Raw genomic sequence first — 15,119 nt, 5'->3', positions numbered from 1 at the left:
GAGTACAATGTTGAGAACGAGAATCAAGAAAAGATACCGTCATCCATTCTCTGGCTGTCAGTGATGAGTGAACTACCCCTGAGTCGTCATCTTGAACCATTCAGCAACTTAACCCCTGAAATCGAAACGACAGGACAAGTTGATGGATGGTCTGTTTTTGAGTGAGCGAGCGTAGTTAGCCAGACGTGAAAGTATATACAGTTGAAGATAGCTGTAGCTTTATTCAGGTTATTCAAAGGTAGGGCGAGAATACAGGATGACCGACATCGATATCACATTTACACGCCATCACGACTCCTCCTCCTCCTGCCCAGTCCACACTTCAGCCTCCTCCAACAAAACCGTATCCCTCTCATCAAACTCCTCCTCCTTAATCTCAACCACCGTCAACTTGCCCCCATCCTTGGCCGGCACAGTCTGCGCCACAACAACAGTCTCGATCCCCGCGGGGCAATACTCCTCGGGCCCCATCGGCAGCGCATCGATATCAATCTCCCGATTCAGCAACGTCTTGAGAATAACCTGACTCCCCGCCTTGCTCATCACCTCGTTCGCCTGCTTACACTGGTCCGACGCGACGCACTCCCGGCACCCGTGCTCGCAGTAGCAGTCCTCAACCCTCTTGACGGCCTGCTGCAGCAGGTGGTCGACGTGCTCAAACGCCTTTGTGCTGATGCCCGACCCGCTAGCACCGCCTTTGGCGTCGTAAAACGTCAGCCGGCCAGGCCTCTTCCTCTGAGAATCCTTCTTGGCAAACTCTTTCAGGGCGATTTTGCACTCGGTGCGGACGTCGCCCGGTAGGCTGATGACAAAGTTGGGCATTAGGCTGAGGATGGCGTGCTCGGCCGCGTGAATCGACGCGGCGATGTTTAGGCGCCGGTCGACGAGGATCTGCAGCGCTTTTTTCGGTATGTCGAGCCACATGCCCTTGCCGTATCGGATGACGGGCGGGTTGTCGACGTGCACGGCGTCGAGCACGCGCTTCTTCTTATCCACCTTGAAGAACCCGTACACGTTCTGCTGGATCTTGATCGTGCCGTAAAAGGCTCTCGACATGGATCCGGAGATCTTGCGAATGGCTTCCGTCTCGATCGGATCAATGTCGGTGAAGTCTCTTTGCGTCGTGGTCCACTCGACCTTGACACGCTCCACCCTCGCCATCATCTTTTCGGGCTGGAAGTCCCTTACCAGATACTTGTTCCCCTGGTGGAGGAAAATAGCGCCGTCGTATATCGTAAACGTTGCTCTCGATGCCTCGAGCTCCTCCAGGACTTCGTTCTTTCCGTGCGTGATATCGATGATGGCAAAGTGATCATCTTCGGTATCACGGATGGCGACGAACCTCGAAGGGATTGGACGAAACCGATCGTGGCAGTGATAAAAGCCCAAAGGATCTTTGACCAGCCTCTCCTCACAGATGATGGGCAAATCCTTGCCAAAGTACTGAGCATCTTCCACCGGCCGAATAGGCATCTCATACGCGGCACACTGGATGTGTCCTTCCCGCACTAGCATGTTCTCCAGATCGACTTGCAGCTCACAATTCGGCTTGGAAAAGATCTCGTCCGGGTTCTGCATATAATGTTGATCAGTGGGAAAGCAGTCGCCCACCAACACCGATAGAGAGTCCTTGTTCCTTCGTCCGGCACGGCCACTCTGTTGGCGCAAGTTGGCAATGGTATAGGGAAACCCCCAGGTCAGCACGCAGTCCAGCGTGCCAATATCGATGCCGAGCTCCAAGGCAGTGGTCGCGACGATGCCGAGGAGCTTGCCCTCAAACATTTCCGACTCGATCCGCCGTCGGTCTTGCGCCGTGTAGCCGCCTCTGTAGCCCATGACTCTGTTGACGCACTCGGGGCGCCCGAGAGATTCCAGTTCCTGCTGCACCGCGGTGACCAGCTTCTCGCACTGCTCTCTGACTCTGGTAAAAGCGATGATGCGCACGCCCCGGAGCATAAGCTGGCAAAAGAGGCGAGCACACTCAAACAGAGCGTCGCCTCGCCCGCTTGCCGGGTCTCCGGGGTCCTTGTACGGCGTGTTCCAGCAAAGAAACTCTTTGCGACCTGTTGCAAATCAGTCAGTCTCTGAGCAGTGAAGAGGGAACGAGACAGGAAACATACCGGATGGGGAGCCGTCAAAGTCGACGAGCCGCACATTGTCTATACCAAAGATTGTCTTAAAGTGCTGCCTTGGGTTGGCCACCGTCGCAGAACATGAGATAAACTTGATGTGGCGATTTCCAACAGCAGCGCATATCCTTCGCAGTCTCCTCATGATAAAGGCCACGTGGGAACCCATCTGCCCATTGTAGTAGTGCAGCTCATCGACGACGACGTACTTGAGATTCTTCAGGAACGTCCTCCATCTCTCCTCCTGCGGTAATATGGTGATGTGCAACATGTCTGGGTTGGTGAAGATAATCCTCGCCTCTTCCCGGATCACGTTGCGTTCTTTCATCGGGGTATCTCCATCAAACGTCTCCACCAGCACTTCCTCCATGCCAGGCATATAGCTCATGAGCTCCCTCAAACTCCGTTTCTGATCTTGCGCCAACGCTTTCGTCGGGAAAATGTACATGGCGCGTGTGTGCGGATTCTCTTCCAAGGCGTGGATCACCGGCAGCTGGTAAATAAGCGACTTGCCGGAGCTCGTGGACGTGGCCACGACGACGTGCTGCCCTTCGAGCAGACCATTAATAGCCTCGGTCTGGTGCGCAAAGAATTGCGTAATGCCCTTTGCGTTGTACAGCGCATTCACGAGGTCCTGGCTGAGGAGGAAGTTGAGATCGCCGTAGACGGGTTCCTGCGGCTCAAAGACGCGGTGTCCGTCGGGCACAATCTGTCCAGTGTACCAAGAGCATTCTTTCAGCTCCTGAACAATTTCTGGGACGCTTTTCCGCTCCGTTGGAATGGATTCGGGTAACGCACCGAGGTCCTTTGGCTCCGCCTCCTCTGTGATTGTCGGCACAGGAATATGAGCCTCGGTTGCCGTTGCCAGACTCAGCTCGGGATCAAGCCCATCGGCGACGCATTGGTTGAGAAAATGGACAATGGCGTCGTTGAACCTTTGATTCCGCCTCTCGATCAAATTCGTCATCTGCTTCTGACTGTAGACGGGCATCTTGAGACTCTCCTCCCTCAGCTTCCTGTTGGGCTTGATAATCTCCCCCGTCTTCCTGTCCTTGACCTGTCGTTTCAAGTCGCCGTCCACAAACTCAAAATATAGCACCTCCTTTCCTCCCTCGACAGCCTCGTCGGGGTGATGGTCCAGCTTCTCGAGACCCGAAATGCCTCCGACAGAGGCATCAGGCGCAGGAGCCTGGGAGAGGAAATCCAGTCCTTTCTTGAAAACCACATCGCGCTCGGCGCCCCTAACCTCGGTCTGCAGCATAATCTCATCGACATAGGCAAAGTTGACGCCCTCGGGGCGTATAGCGGCGATGGCAGCTATATCCTCGACCGTCAGGGACGACTTTGTATGCGATTCCACCGAGGACTTGATCGTCTCAAACGTGGTGGCGAGGTGTTTCCGAGTACAGCAAAACGTAAACACAAGATTGAGTGCGCGATGCGTCTTTTCCAAGTCCTTGAAGCGTTGAGGCCACTCAATCTTGCACTCCTCGGCGGGGGCTACGCTTTCCGTGCTATTCTGTTTCGACCCGGCCTTTTTCGGCGCAGCCCGTTTCCTGGACTTGGTCGTTTTCTGGGTGTCAGTGGACACTGCATCGTCGGTATTTGATGGTTCGTCCGCTACAGAACCGGCACTGTTCTGGCCCCCCTGTGTAGAGATATCATTCTCATTCTCTTGTCGCTTCCTCTTACCCCGAGGCTTTCGTACTGTAGCCGGGAGCTCGCCTGGGGCACCGCTTGACATGGTCGCTTGAATCAATGGCCCTTAGCAGGCCGCCATCTCTCGAATGCGAGGGTAAAGTAGGGGCTTAAAAGTCATCAACAGAAAGAACTCGACTCGGCAACCTGATCACCAGCACTTCCTGGACATGCAGACGGCGAAGCGAATCAGTCGTGCCTGGCGCTTCGACACGCGACGTCACAACTTCCCAGATCAAAGAAGTCGTCTGCGTCACGTAATCCACACCAAGTCACGTGCGCCACCTCCAAAATCACCTTCCCAAGATTCGAATTACAGCCGTACAAAGTCTCCTCCAAATAGACGATTCCCTACACCTTGAACGAACATTGGATCTTCAGTCGAATTGTGTCCATGTTACAATGTACCGAGTGATATCTAAATGTATCGAAGGATACCTGTTTTCCTGGTATCATGACAGGATAAGGGCCTGAGATATCAGCCTAGTTCAAACTGTACTCCTAAACAAGTGTCTGCCGTCCCACCAATTGTGTGCCTGTCCTTCTTCTTGCCCACTCTCTCTAAGGTAGCCAAAGGCCTCCAGACGATCTCCGGAGATGCTCACGCCGGCTCTCCCTTTATAGTGATGCGTACTCGCCCTTCTTTGTTGAACAGGCATATTTAGGCGACCATTAACGCCACCGGCTATCTCAAACCCACGTGAGAAACGTCGGTATGGGTACACTCAGTTGCTCAAGAGCTCTCTCTGCACCATTCCAACCTCGTTCAGGAATGACTTTGCACTAGCGGCGCTCAGCTATACGTGATATGTTAGTGAGCCAAATCGTCTCGTAGTTTGGATTTTGGGTATAGGGGAGTAAACACGTACTCTCACATGAACGCTGACTGGTTTAGCCTCCGCGCCTTCAAAGGCCGTGAACATGACACCAACGCTCTTCAACGTCGCCTTTTCCTGGAACTGCATCGCCGGCAGGATGACTGTGTTCAGTAGTATCCTGTGGGTCTGATCCTGCCTCATAATGAGACGAGGCACCTTGCTGCCTCTGCTCTCGCCAGCCTCGGGATCTTCCAAGTCTTCCAGGGCCGATGCATCAAAGGAGCCAGGTATCGGCAGACCGCCTTCGTCGAACTGGACGCATGCCTCGGGAACATTGATCTTGAGCATACCAGATCCGCGCTCCTTCCAGCCAACCTCCTTTTCCAGGTAGAATATCTTGGCTCTAACCTGGACTATAGTAGCCTCTCCAGCCTCACCGTCGTCGACAGTAACTATAACAGCTTAGTACAACTTCGTGTCGCCGAAATAACAACAGCTTCTTACTCTTCTGCAGCTTGGTACGTTTCTTATCGTCCCCAGCCTTGGTCTCTTCCTTGTCAGACTCTTCCTTTTCGTCCTTGTCGCCAGACTCTGAGGCTCCATCGGCATCGCCTTCAGTCTCGTCATCGTTGTCGTCTTCCGCGTCGCTGTCGGGAGCTCCGAACGGCTTGGCGGCCTTCTCAGTCTGGAAAGAAGACTCGCCCGTCTTGGCGAAGCTCGAAAGCGGTTTGCCGCCTAGACCACCGCCAAAGGCGCTGCCAAACACTGAGCCGAAACCGCCATTTGCGCCGGCGGGCTTAATGCTGGCGAAAGGCGACGAGGCCGAGCCGGCACCACCAAAGCTGAGGGTGGGGGTAGGAGCCGGGGCGGCGGCATCAGGCTTCGATGGAGATAGACCGCCAAAAGGTGACGCGCCAGCCTTGGCTCCGCTGCCAAAGACACTTCCCTTGGTCGCACTTCCCAGCGAACCAAAAGGGGACGCACTCGATGCCGCCAATTTAGCGAAGCCAGAGTTGGCAAATGCAGAACTCGATGTTCCCTTCTTCTCGTCCTTTGTAGAATCCTGTGATGTAGCTGCTTCTGTTACGACACTCTCTTTCGTCTTTGTATCGGTAGCCGGTGGCGCCTATGGGAAGCGCAACAGCGTCAGTATGTATGCACGGCAAACACCAGATACGTCAAGGTCAAAAAGCCTACAGGAGAATCGGCCGCAGCGTCACCAGAGCCGGCAACTTCATCCCTATGTCTCTTCTTCTCCGGCTCCAGCCGCGAGGCCCTGTCCTTGGCCGAGTCGCTCGAGGCGACGCTCTTGACGTCAGCCTCGTCGGCATCCTTGTCCTCGTCCAGTTGGTCATGCGCCCGCTTCTTCTTGGGCGACGAGACGTGGTCCTTGTGGTCCTCGTTCTGCGATCCCGAAGGCGTCGTGTCGGCGGTGGCTCCTTCTGCTTTCTCTGAGATGGCCGTATGCTTCAATTCTTTGCGGGCAGCGGCGGTCTCGGCGTCCTCCTTTGCGTCGATCGGGTCCGACTTGGGACTGCCCGGCTGGGGATCGTCGGCCATGGTGATTTGTAGGTGGCGTTCCTTTTGGGGGCGGTTTTTGCGTCGTCGTGTACGTTCGTTCGTCGTCGGGTGGTGGGTGGTGGGTGCGGAGGTTCTCTGTGCCCGACTTTTGCCAGCAATGGAGCAAAATCGGTGTAGTTCAGTAGCGTGGAATTTGCTGCCAAATGGGTATTGCCGCGCAGACGGGAAGCCCCAAAAAGGCAAGAAAGAAAAAAGTCGGAGTCGCTGTTGCAAAAGACCAAAAATCGCCTACACGACGAGAGCAATCGTAACCGGGTCGTCGACAGGGTAAGAACACCGAGGTCCGCGTTTCTGGGTTCTGGGGCGGTGGTGTCGCGCGACTGGCGTTTGGGGGTTAAGGTTGTGGTTGAGAAATGTCGAAGGTAGCAAGGTAGTCCAGGTAGTGGCGGTGCTACAATGTTGCTGCAGTGCAGTACAGTAGGTATAGTACACCTAGTACACACTCACTAAAAGGCAAGGTATGGAGGGTAGGCGCGATACAGGCGGGAGCGGGATGCGGTGACAACAGGCTCAGGCCAGTAACCTGCAAGTGTATGGTTCTCGTCTTTCGCGGAGAGATTTGACGTTGCTCACTGAGATGGGAAATAATTGGACGGGGCCGACTCCCGCCTAGGTTAATCGATCCAATCATTCGGTGCGCTCCGGGCTCGGATAAGACGACGGCACGACGCTGGCCAGACGAGAGAGAAAATGCCCACCTTCAGCTCGTCCACGGGCAGGTTGAATTCCGTTGGGCCCATGGCGGCATGCATTAGCGCCCTTTGTCTTTGAGATGGGCTAGAACTTCCCATCCGTACCTCTTAATCTTTATTCTACCTTGGTTGCCAGTATTTTTGCTTTGTTCGCTTACTGTTACACATTCTCATACCGCCACCCTGCCGTAATATTCCAATAACAGGCTGTTCAATTCAACGAGGACCTCACTACAACTGTACGTGGACTGGAAAGTGAGGGGTACTTTAGCCTTCCAAAATTCAGGTCTGGTTCTCTGAGAAAGGTACCTCCCTACCTTACACTGTACCGTACCAATGGTGGGGGGTTCCCCGCCTCCGACGTCCTTCAGGGCCGCTCGTCTGAGGTGTCAGATGAATGGCCCTGCGGTTCGGTGGTGTGGCTGTCCAAAAAGGGCAACACAGGTGACATTCTAGCGGCAACTACCGACGCCGCTTGCAGCTAGCATTCGGTCTTCCTGTCCCTTTGGTTCATGACCTGGGTTTGTCTAACAAGCACCTAGTGAGTGAAATGGTTTGGACTTGTAACCATTTCCATTGCACGACATGTTCCGCAGGGAACTGCTTCCCCTCCTAGAACATTTTAGCCAAAGACAATTCGGGTACGGCGGCGCACGCGGAGTAGTCGCGAGACAGGAGGACATTTCTTGTCCTCGGACAGCCGATACTAATAGCAGAAAATCAAATGCCCGTTCTCATTCATTGGCCCGCCACCACCCCGAGGATGAGTAGCACAACATGGATATATAGAATACAGTGTGCGCCTTAGACCCCCGCCAAGGCCACAGATACAGTACATCTCTCTCAACTGTCCCGAACACTTCAGCACCCCTAGCTCCGACTTGCAACTTCGTCCGTCGCAGCTCAGCTGATGAAGCAGAGGCAGCCCAGGCCGAGGTAGAAGACGAACAGCGGATACACGGCGATTCCAACACGGTTCTTGACCACACCACTGCCCCCCAGGATGCTGACGCCTGCCGCCAGAGACCACGCGACGAGGACAAGGTACACGGGGACTCGGACCACGGTCGGGATGCCAAAGGCAGAGAGGAGTGCCGCAATCACCAAGGGGAAGAGCGTGTATCCTATGATGCAGACACTTTGCGCGAAAGAGCTACAGTGGTCTATTAGTATTCGCTGACACACGCAACACAAAGAGCGACGAGTGGGGACGGTTCAACTCACATGCTTCCTCCCAACAGCTTAATCTGCAACGTCACCACAGCCTCTCCGATCCAAATCATGGCAAAGACACCGCTAAACACGACATCCTTCTGATCCGCCCTGGCATTGAAGCTGAGCAAGAGACTGAGGAGCAGGCAGAAGATGAGCGGGCCCCAGAGATCCCAGTCCCGTAGCCCGGGCGTCATGTTATTCTGCGACAGCAGCGCCTCCGAGTCCATGAAGCGGCTCGCCAGGCCCGTGAGCTCCTCGCGGGCGCCCGAGATGCCGGCGCCGCGGATGTTGGCGTACGCGCCGCGCAGGCCGTCGGCGTCGAACATGGTGCCGCCCAGCAGGTACTTGGGGTACAGCACCTCCCTCATCTTGGCCCAGACGGCGAGGAGGTCGCGGCGGAGCGTGTCCCATACCGACTCGTCGATTGTGTTTTGCGGCGCAGCGCGGTCTTCGCCCGGTATGCGTGACGTCCAGGCGTTCTCATTCAGTGGTCGCGAGGAGGAGGAGCTCGAGCCAATATTGCCCGTCAATGGCTGGCGCGAGGATGTGTTGCCAAGAGGGTCGTCGAAATCATCTAGATCAGCTTCATCACAGATGGAGAGTCAGCTTTCCATCGCTTGGATAGAATGTCATGTTCTCTTCCTACAAAAGCTTACCATCATCAGGGTCAATTAAGTCGTCGTCAGGCAAGGGAGGGTTGGCATAGTCGTCTCGCTTGCTTGTAGATGCCATGGCTGGAACTCGTGTGATTTGGCAAACAACACTATTGCCGTGTCTTCGCCCTTCGTAATGGTCAAAAAAGGAGTACGTGAAAAGTGTTCGTGGGAATCGTAATGTAGTTGAATTGCAAGTTGCTTTGCACTTTCAAGTTTCCGAGATGGGATGGTGGCTTTCTGGTCTAATTGACGTACGTAGCAGCTTGCGACTCCTGGCATAGACTCCACGGTTTCCTCCAGCGAAGCACTCATAGATGGTCCAAGCTCCCTTGAATCGGAAAAAAAGAGATCCGCATCCCCGATCCACATGATGCCACTGGACGCCATCGCTAACTGGCCAGTCTGGCCGAACCTAAGGGTCCGTACCGCTCAACGTGCTGGCCCCACTCCGCGCTGTACGGATAACCTGCCCAGGCCTCATGGAAGCCCGGACTCCAATGTGGATTCCCGTCTCGTCCGCTGATGCTCACAGAGTCGTAAATGCTCATTTTCACATACAGGAACAACCTAACGCGACATCTGACCTGGCTGCTTAACATGCAAATTTATTCATCACGTGGTCTGGAAGAATATTGGATAGTTTTGCACTGAATTACCTGGTTTGGATAAATACGCCAAAAAAAAAAAAAGAGAATAAAAAACCCATACCAGCGAGCAACCCTGCTGCCAAACATTCTATATACGAATATTCTCCTCCTTTGCGAGCTCGATGGCCTCCATTTCGCCTCGCGGGGTATCTTTTCATTTTTACCGTCCGTTTCTAGTAAAACGCGGAACGCCGATGCCTGGTACACACAAACCCTTTCCATGTCCCCTTTGACAGAGGGGAAATCACCCCATCCTCCCCCCCCCCCCTTTGTCATCACCGACCACTACTGACTTCCTTCGAGAGGTTTCATTAAGCCTCTGTCTACTTTCTTCCCTGAAATTGATCAAATTCTGTTCGTCTGGAGTCCGCCATTGCGCTCCTGTAATTATTGGTTGGTCATCCATATGCTGCTGTCTCCCATGTTCGAGTGTTTCAACTACTGCCATGGGTAACGGTGACCGTGTGATCCATCATTTGGCCCTGCCGATCCGTTTGAACTATTGCCGGAGTTTCCGTCTGCATGTCCATTGGATTGTCCATTGGACTGACCGTTAGCCTGCCCATTAGGCTGCCCGTTGGACTGACCATTGGATTGTCCGTTCGAATGCCCGCCCGCATGGCCATGGGAATGACCATTCGCTTGGCCTTGGCCGTTGTACGGTGGGGGTATTTCGCCCCATGGCTGATTTTGCAGAGCTCCTCGTTGACCAAATTCTTGTGACTGTGGTTGAGGCTGGTGACGACTAGGCTGGTAGTCGTAATGAGGCTGCGGTTGGTGATGCTGATGCTGCTGTTCTCGATGGTGGTTGTTCCTCGAGTAAGGGTCGTAAGCCGATGTGTAGGCAGGCTGTAGGCCGGGCCACGTGGGCGGCGCCGGCTGAGAGTAGATGTAACTGCCCATCTGAGGCACATGGCTATACCCGGACGGCATGCCTTGGTTGTACGACTGTCGGTAGGCCGCCGAGGGCGGACCAAAGGTCTTTTCCTTGTCGTACTGCGTCCATCGACGAACTGCCTGGTTTTCCGGTCCATGTAAAGAAGTACTTCCTGCATTGGGATCCCATATAGGTAGGCCACTATCTGGTATAGACTCGCCACGCGGCATGCCTCGCGTGTATGTCGCGAGGTTGCCGTTGATTCCTACCAATGCCCATGCGAAGACGGCAACATCTCTGATGGAGCTCATTAGATGGTCCACAGGTGGGCCCCCAGCAGCCATGACGTTGTCTTGCAAAGGCATGTACTGAGGCATAAGAGGAGGTCTGAAATTGTAGAGCGATTCCTGGGGAACTTGAGGCCGGATGGGATGATGACCCCAAGGCGCCGCAAAGAGACCATTGGTGTAGGTTGGGACGACCAACGGCGGGTGAGGTGCCGGAATCGGTGGGCGCGCTCTGCGAATTACGACGACAAGACCGTCGGACGTGCATGACACGACAGCTTCGAGCTCAAAAGCCTGGGGCGGTTCGCGCCGACGGTTTCGCATGGGCTCCGCGGGCGTCGATGCCTGGGCGGCTGATCCGTCGGCCGAAGGGGCGGAGGTAGCTGCAGTGTTCTGCGTCTCGTTGCTCGAGCCAGAGGCGTTTGTAGTCGCTGTTTGGTTCGCAGAGCTGTGATTCGACATATCTGGACGGCCTTGTTCTTCTTGTTTGATCACAGGACCGTCATCATCGTCAATATCCATGCGGCCGTCGAGTTGGACGCCTCCGCCATCGGAGTCACTGGAATTGCCGCTGTTGTGCTCTTCGTCTTCCTCCTCATCGTCAAAATCCTCAGGCCGACGTGGATCTCTGTACCAGAACCTCAGATAGGCAATTGAATCATTGGCCTTTGCACTTTCCAAACAGCGGATGGCATCCGGCAGGCAGTTCTCCTGTATGCACTCATAAAAGCTCTTGGCTTTGATCTGGTCGGGTCTGACGCCAAGGATCGAGGAGACTGCATTGGTGGCGAACATGACGGTCAGAGTGCGGGTGAACCTATTGAGAATGAGAGCTGCGCGGGGCTCGCGTTCCACAGGAGGCATTCTGAATTTGGGTGAGAGATGCTCCAGCATGTGGTAACGAGGATCCCGAGGAGAGCTCGAGAATAATCGACGGATCTGAGGTGCTTCGACGGCTCGTCCTGTCACGACCTTAGCATGAGAATAAATTGAACGTGAGGCTGAAGTGTTCGCTTACTGTGACTCTTTTCATCTCGTCGATAAATACTGGTACAGGCAACCAAGACATCGTGGACGACAGTGAAGCAGCATTCACAGCTCACCCACTGACCATCGCGGGCCATGATGCGAGCATAGTGAAGCACAGCTGCCTTGTCCAGCAAGACACCGCGACTGTGGATAGAGCGAGCGAAGGGTACCTCGTCGGGGTGAAAGAAGTCAAAACATGATTTTCCCTGCACTTCCTGGGGGGTATAACCCAGTATGTCGTAGACTGAGTCGGACACGAATAATATGGCAGCGCTGGGGTCCGTGGAATGAATGGTCATGAACGTTTGCTCCATGGCAAAGAACAGTTGGCTCGTGGCTGAAACAAGGTCTGGGATATATGTCCGATTGAATCGCAATTGCGTCCGTCTCTTCGCACGTCGTCCGGAGTCTCAATCGGCTGGGAAGTAAGGCGAGTAAGGTATGCTTTAAGAGAATGCTTGAATGCCGCAGAGAGCTTGGTGGATCCTCAATGCCGCAAGGCTTCGAATCAGTGGCCGCGCCAAACAGAAGCTCGATTATCTTAAGCGATAGCCGTAATACGTCTGGGGAATCAATCGGGTCTGAGCTGAGTGATTGTTCCTCTCAAATTGGTGTTGATTGTAGTACGTGCTGGTTTGCTGGGCGTGGGATACAGATTGCGCATTCACCTCGCAAGCGAAGGCTGTCAGTCTCACTCTCACAGACTGAACCGACAGAGTGGCTGTGGCAGTGTGAAAACGGCGGGCCCGACTGATGTGACTGGCACAGGGTATCAGAAGTGCAGACGGGAGTATGAATGGGATTGCGTCGCGTCGCACACAGGCAGGTATGCGCAGTGAGAAAAGGCGGACTGGAGGTGTTCAAGTGACAGTTGGCAGCTCGGTGCGGCTAACTGCAGAAGGAGAAACGGGGGGGCTGAAGGTTGAGGTGTAGTCGAATATCCAAGCTGATGGATAGTGCGGAGAGGGCGCAAGCCGGTCAGAACGAGACCGTTTTGTGGTGGTGGTGTTCAAGGAGAGATTTTTTGGCGTCGGCGGGGGTTGTAAACGGTGCAGTTCACTCGAGGTTAAGGTAGTCTGAGTTTGAGGTACATGCAGACACAGATGGCCTGACGTAGTGGATGTACTCGGACGTTGAACGAAGGTTGGCTGAAATCTCGAAGAAATATGTCGAGGGTATGCGAGGAGATACAACCTAGGTATTATCTGTACCGTACTCCGTAGCCGCAGGTAGCTAGGTTGTGTAGGCAAGGTAGGTAAGGTAGACTAAAGCAAGCAGGCAAGGTGAAAAGGTAAGGTAAAGTAGATAAGTTGGGACGAGCCGAGATGCTAGTGGCGAAAACCACGGGTTGGTTTTGATTGCGGGATGCCGTTGGTTCAAGTTTGGGTCCAGAATGACAGCGAGAACAAACACCTAATAGTGTAGTGATGGCTGAGAGGAGGAGGAGGAGGAAGAAAAAAGAAGAAGGAGATCTGGAGGAGTGCCATAAGTTGCGAATGGGCGGAGGAGGCGAGCATCTTTTTATGACAGCTCGTCTGGCAAGTGGTTTCGCAAATGTGATTTGAGAGAGAGGATGCGGCGGCGGCGACGGCGGCGGGGGGACGGGAGTGAGGCGTAGGTGGAGAGGGGGGGGTGTTCAGCTCTCTGCGCTGAGCTTCTTCATCTTCTTCTTCTTCTCCTCTGCTTCCATTTGCTTTGCTTGGCTTTGCTCTCTGCTCTGTGACGGCACGGCACCGCAGCGCGCATCTTCTCATCAGTGAGTGTGCAGCATAGCGCCCCCTCCCTCTCTCTACGGAGTAGACTCCCCCCAGTCAAGCCAGCGACTCGGGCTTCGCAAAAACGGATGCGGATAGGGCAAAAGATTGGTGAGGAGAACTGAGGTGACAGGGCCCAGCTGAGCAGGACAGGGTCCCGGGGCCCAGACCCCCCTCCATCTTCTTGCAGCACCAGGTGTGACTGGGAAGTACGGATACCACCACGACTTCGACTACTGTGTACGCAGTACGCAGTACGGATACCACAAGGATTATGAACACGGCTGTCGACTTCTCCAACGTCGACCTTCGCCTGTTGATACCGACCCCCGGTAGCTGAGCAAAATGTGGGTGCGTAAAGCATGCCCGCGCGCTATGTACAGAGCATCACTATCCTTACGGACGGGATACACAGATGAGATTTGATAGTCGAGACTGAGAGGATAGACAGATGGATACCCTTGACGAGGTATCTCTCCGGTCTCCGCTACGGAGTACGGGTACGGATACACAGGCACAGGGGCAGCTTCGACCGACAGACCACGCCCAGACGTGCCAGACTCCATAGCCATGATCATTCATCCTTGCGGATGCCGTGCGGTTTACCTGGGTCATGATCATCTTCTCTCGCGCCAGGGCCACGCTTTCAGGGTATCACCGTTCCTTCAGACCAAAGTACGAATACTTTAGTATATACACAGAGTGACAGACTCTCTGAATAACACAAAGCGAAAGAGCAGTACCTTTCAGTATCCGCACTTCCCAACGTCTAGCACCGCACCGTGTACGGATATTCATAAAAAGAGCACTAAGACAGGGGCAGGGGTTCGAGGTGGCTTTCTCTCCAAACTCATACGTAGCCCAGCTGGAGCTATGTCCTCCATGCCACAGTATAATTCGCCAATCCATCCCTCCATGGGAAATAAGGGAATAAGACTGCTTAGCTAGTATCGCTTCGGTTAGCTGACCTACGTCCGTACTACCCGCTGTGCCGCGCTGCTCTGTCTTGTTCCAACCAGCTATACGGATAGACTGTATCTGTCCCCCGACGACGATATACCTAGCGTGTGCGATACCGGTGTCCCTATGCTGCTTTTTGTCACCTATGTATCCTAGATGGTGGAAGCGGAGGAATCGGCGATCGTCTGCAACTCGACTCTGTATCCGTACGAATACAGCCACTTTCTGATCAAAGGCCCCCGAGATTGCAACGCTTGTTGATGGGGGGAGGGGCTTATTCAATTGACGTTGATAGCGGGGCAGAATAAAATGCAACTATGCCCGTTCCTTGTTTTCATATCCGGCGCATTTTTTTTTATTCTTTCTTTTTATTCTCCTCCCTGGCCCATGTTTGTATTGTCAAGCCACCCACAGTCACAACAATGCTGTGTCAACAAATCATACCAATGATGATCATAGCCCAGCCTGCCACGTCTGCTCTCAGAGAGGAGGAGGAGGGCAGACCAAAATGGGCAAAATGAAATGATGTACCAAGTAATGGTAGAGACTCTCGAACCGGGATACTACTCACATGGTATTGCGCTCGGAGAGACCTGGCCATACTCAACCGCTGACCCGATGAACATTGATTAAATGTTACACACTCTGTCGGATGCCTGGATGGGACATCGGAGGGATTGACGTCTCCGACACTGAGCTCCAGCCTCCAGTTTGTACCCTGGTTTCTGGAGGAGCGGGTAACCAACCTACAAAACATCGTACAAGGTCAGGCATCG

At 54.2% G+C, this 15,119-nt stretch overlaps 4 protein-coding genes across 4 annotated transcripts; all 4 read right to left on the bottom strand.

The window, feature by feature from the left end:
* Positions 1 to 288: 288 nt before the first annotated feature.
* Positions 289 to 3,873, bottom strand: BDZ83DRAFT_569051 (DEAD/DEAH box helicase; the record flags this gene model as incomplete). Its single annotated transcript, XM_060504145.1, has 2 exons — positions 289 to 2,063; positions 2,121 to 3,873. 2 exons carry the CDS (start codon positions 3,871 to 3,873, stop codon positions 289 to 291), a joined length of 3,528 nt encoding a protein of 1,175 aa, XP_060369128.1.
* Positions 3,874 to 4,075: 202 nt separating this feature from the next.
* Positions 4,076 to 6,411, bottom strand: BDZ83DRAFT_65699 (uncharacterized protein). The gene is made up of 4 exons (XM_060510926.1): positions 5,843 to 6,411; positions 5,150 to 5,771; positions 4,697 to 5,097; positions 4,076 to 4,624 (listed from the first exon to the last, which is right to left on the bottom strand). Exons 1-4 carry the CDS (start codon positions 6,203 to 6,205, stop codon positions 4,553 to 4,555), a joined length of 1,458 nt encoding a protein of 485 aa, XP_060369127.1. The 5' UTR covers positions 6,206 to 6,411; the 3' UTR covers positions 4,076 to 4,552.
* A 1,030-nt stretch (positions 6,412 to 7,441) lies between these two features.
* BDZ83DRAFT_606594 (Yip1 domain-containing protein) lies at positions 7,442 to 9,065 on the bottom strand. The gene is made up of 3 exons (XM_060507390.1): positions 8,790 to 9,065; positions 8,143 to 8,716; positions 7,442 to 8,071 (listed from the first exon to the last, which is right to left on the bottom strand). The coding sequence occupies exons 1-3, from the start codon at positions 8,863 to 8,865 to the stop codon at positions 7,822 to 7,824; spliced, it is 900 nt and encodes a 299-aa protein (XP_060369126.1). The 5' UTR covers positions 8,866 to 9,065; the 3' UTR covers positions 7,442 to 7,821.
* A 728-nt stretch (positions 9,066 to 9,793) lies between these two features.
* BDZ83DRAFT_65678 (uncharacterized protein) lies at positions 9,794 to 12,386 on the bottom strand. The gene is made up of 2 exons (XM_060510904.1): positions 11,619 to 12,386; positions 9,794 to 11,562 (listed from the first exon to the last, which is right to left on the bottom strand). Exons 1-2 carry the CDS (start codon positions 11,941 to 11,943, stop codon positions 9,875 to 9,877), a joined length of 2,013 nt encoding a protein of 670 aa, XP_060369125.1. The 5' UTR covers positions 11,944 to 12,386; the 3' UTR covers positions 9,794 to 9,874.
* Between the last annotated feature and the right edge of the window lie 2,733 nt (positions 12,387 to 15,119).

Source organism: Colletotrichum acutatum (assembly GCF_030867785.1).
Source record: "Colletotrichum acutatum strain CBS 112980 chromosome Unknown BDZ83scaffold_13, whole genome shotgun sequence".
Classification (NCBI taxonomy): Eukaryota; Fungi; Ascomycota; class Sordariomycetes; order Glomerellales; family Glomerellaceae; genus Colletotrichum; species Colletotrichum acutatum.
Note: the sequence above shows the minus strand (reverse complement) of the source record. Positions and strands in the feature narration are given on the sequence as shown.

Coding starts and splice junctions, on each gene's coding strand:
- BDZ83DRAFT_65699 (XM_060510926.1), bottom strand. CDS start 6,205: ATGGCCGACGATCCCCAGCCGGGCAGTCCCAAGTCGGACCCGATCGAC. Junction 5,772..5,842: donor ACGCTGCGGCCGATTCTCCT/GTAGGCTTTTTG, acceptor CGCTTCCCATAG/GCGCCACCGGCTACCGATAC. Junction 4,625..4,696: donor CAGTCAGCGTTCATGTGAGA/GTACGTGTTTAC, acceptor TATCACGTATAG/CTGAGCGCCGCTAGTGCAAA.
- BDZ83DRAFT_65678 (XM_060510904.1), bottom strand. CDS start 11,943: ATGGAGCAAACGTTCATGACCATTCATTCCACGGACCCCAGCGCTGCC. Junction 11,563..11,618: donor ACGAGATGAAAAGAGTCACA/GTAAGCGAACAC, acceptor AGGTCGTGACAG/GACGAGCCGTCGAAGCACCT.
- BDZ83DRAFT_606594 (XM_060507390.1), bottom strand. CDS start 8,865: ATGGCATCTACAAGCAAGCGAGACGACTATGCCAACCCTCCCTTGCCT. Junction 8,717..8,789: donor CTTAATTGACCCTGATGATG/GTAAGCTTTTGT, acceptor TCTGTGATGAAG/CTGATCTAGATGATTTCGAC. Junction 8,072..8,142: donor AAGCTGTTGGGAGGAAGCAT/GTGAGTTGAACC, acceptor AGACCACTGTAG/CTCTTTCGCGCAAAGTGTCT.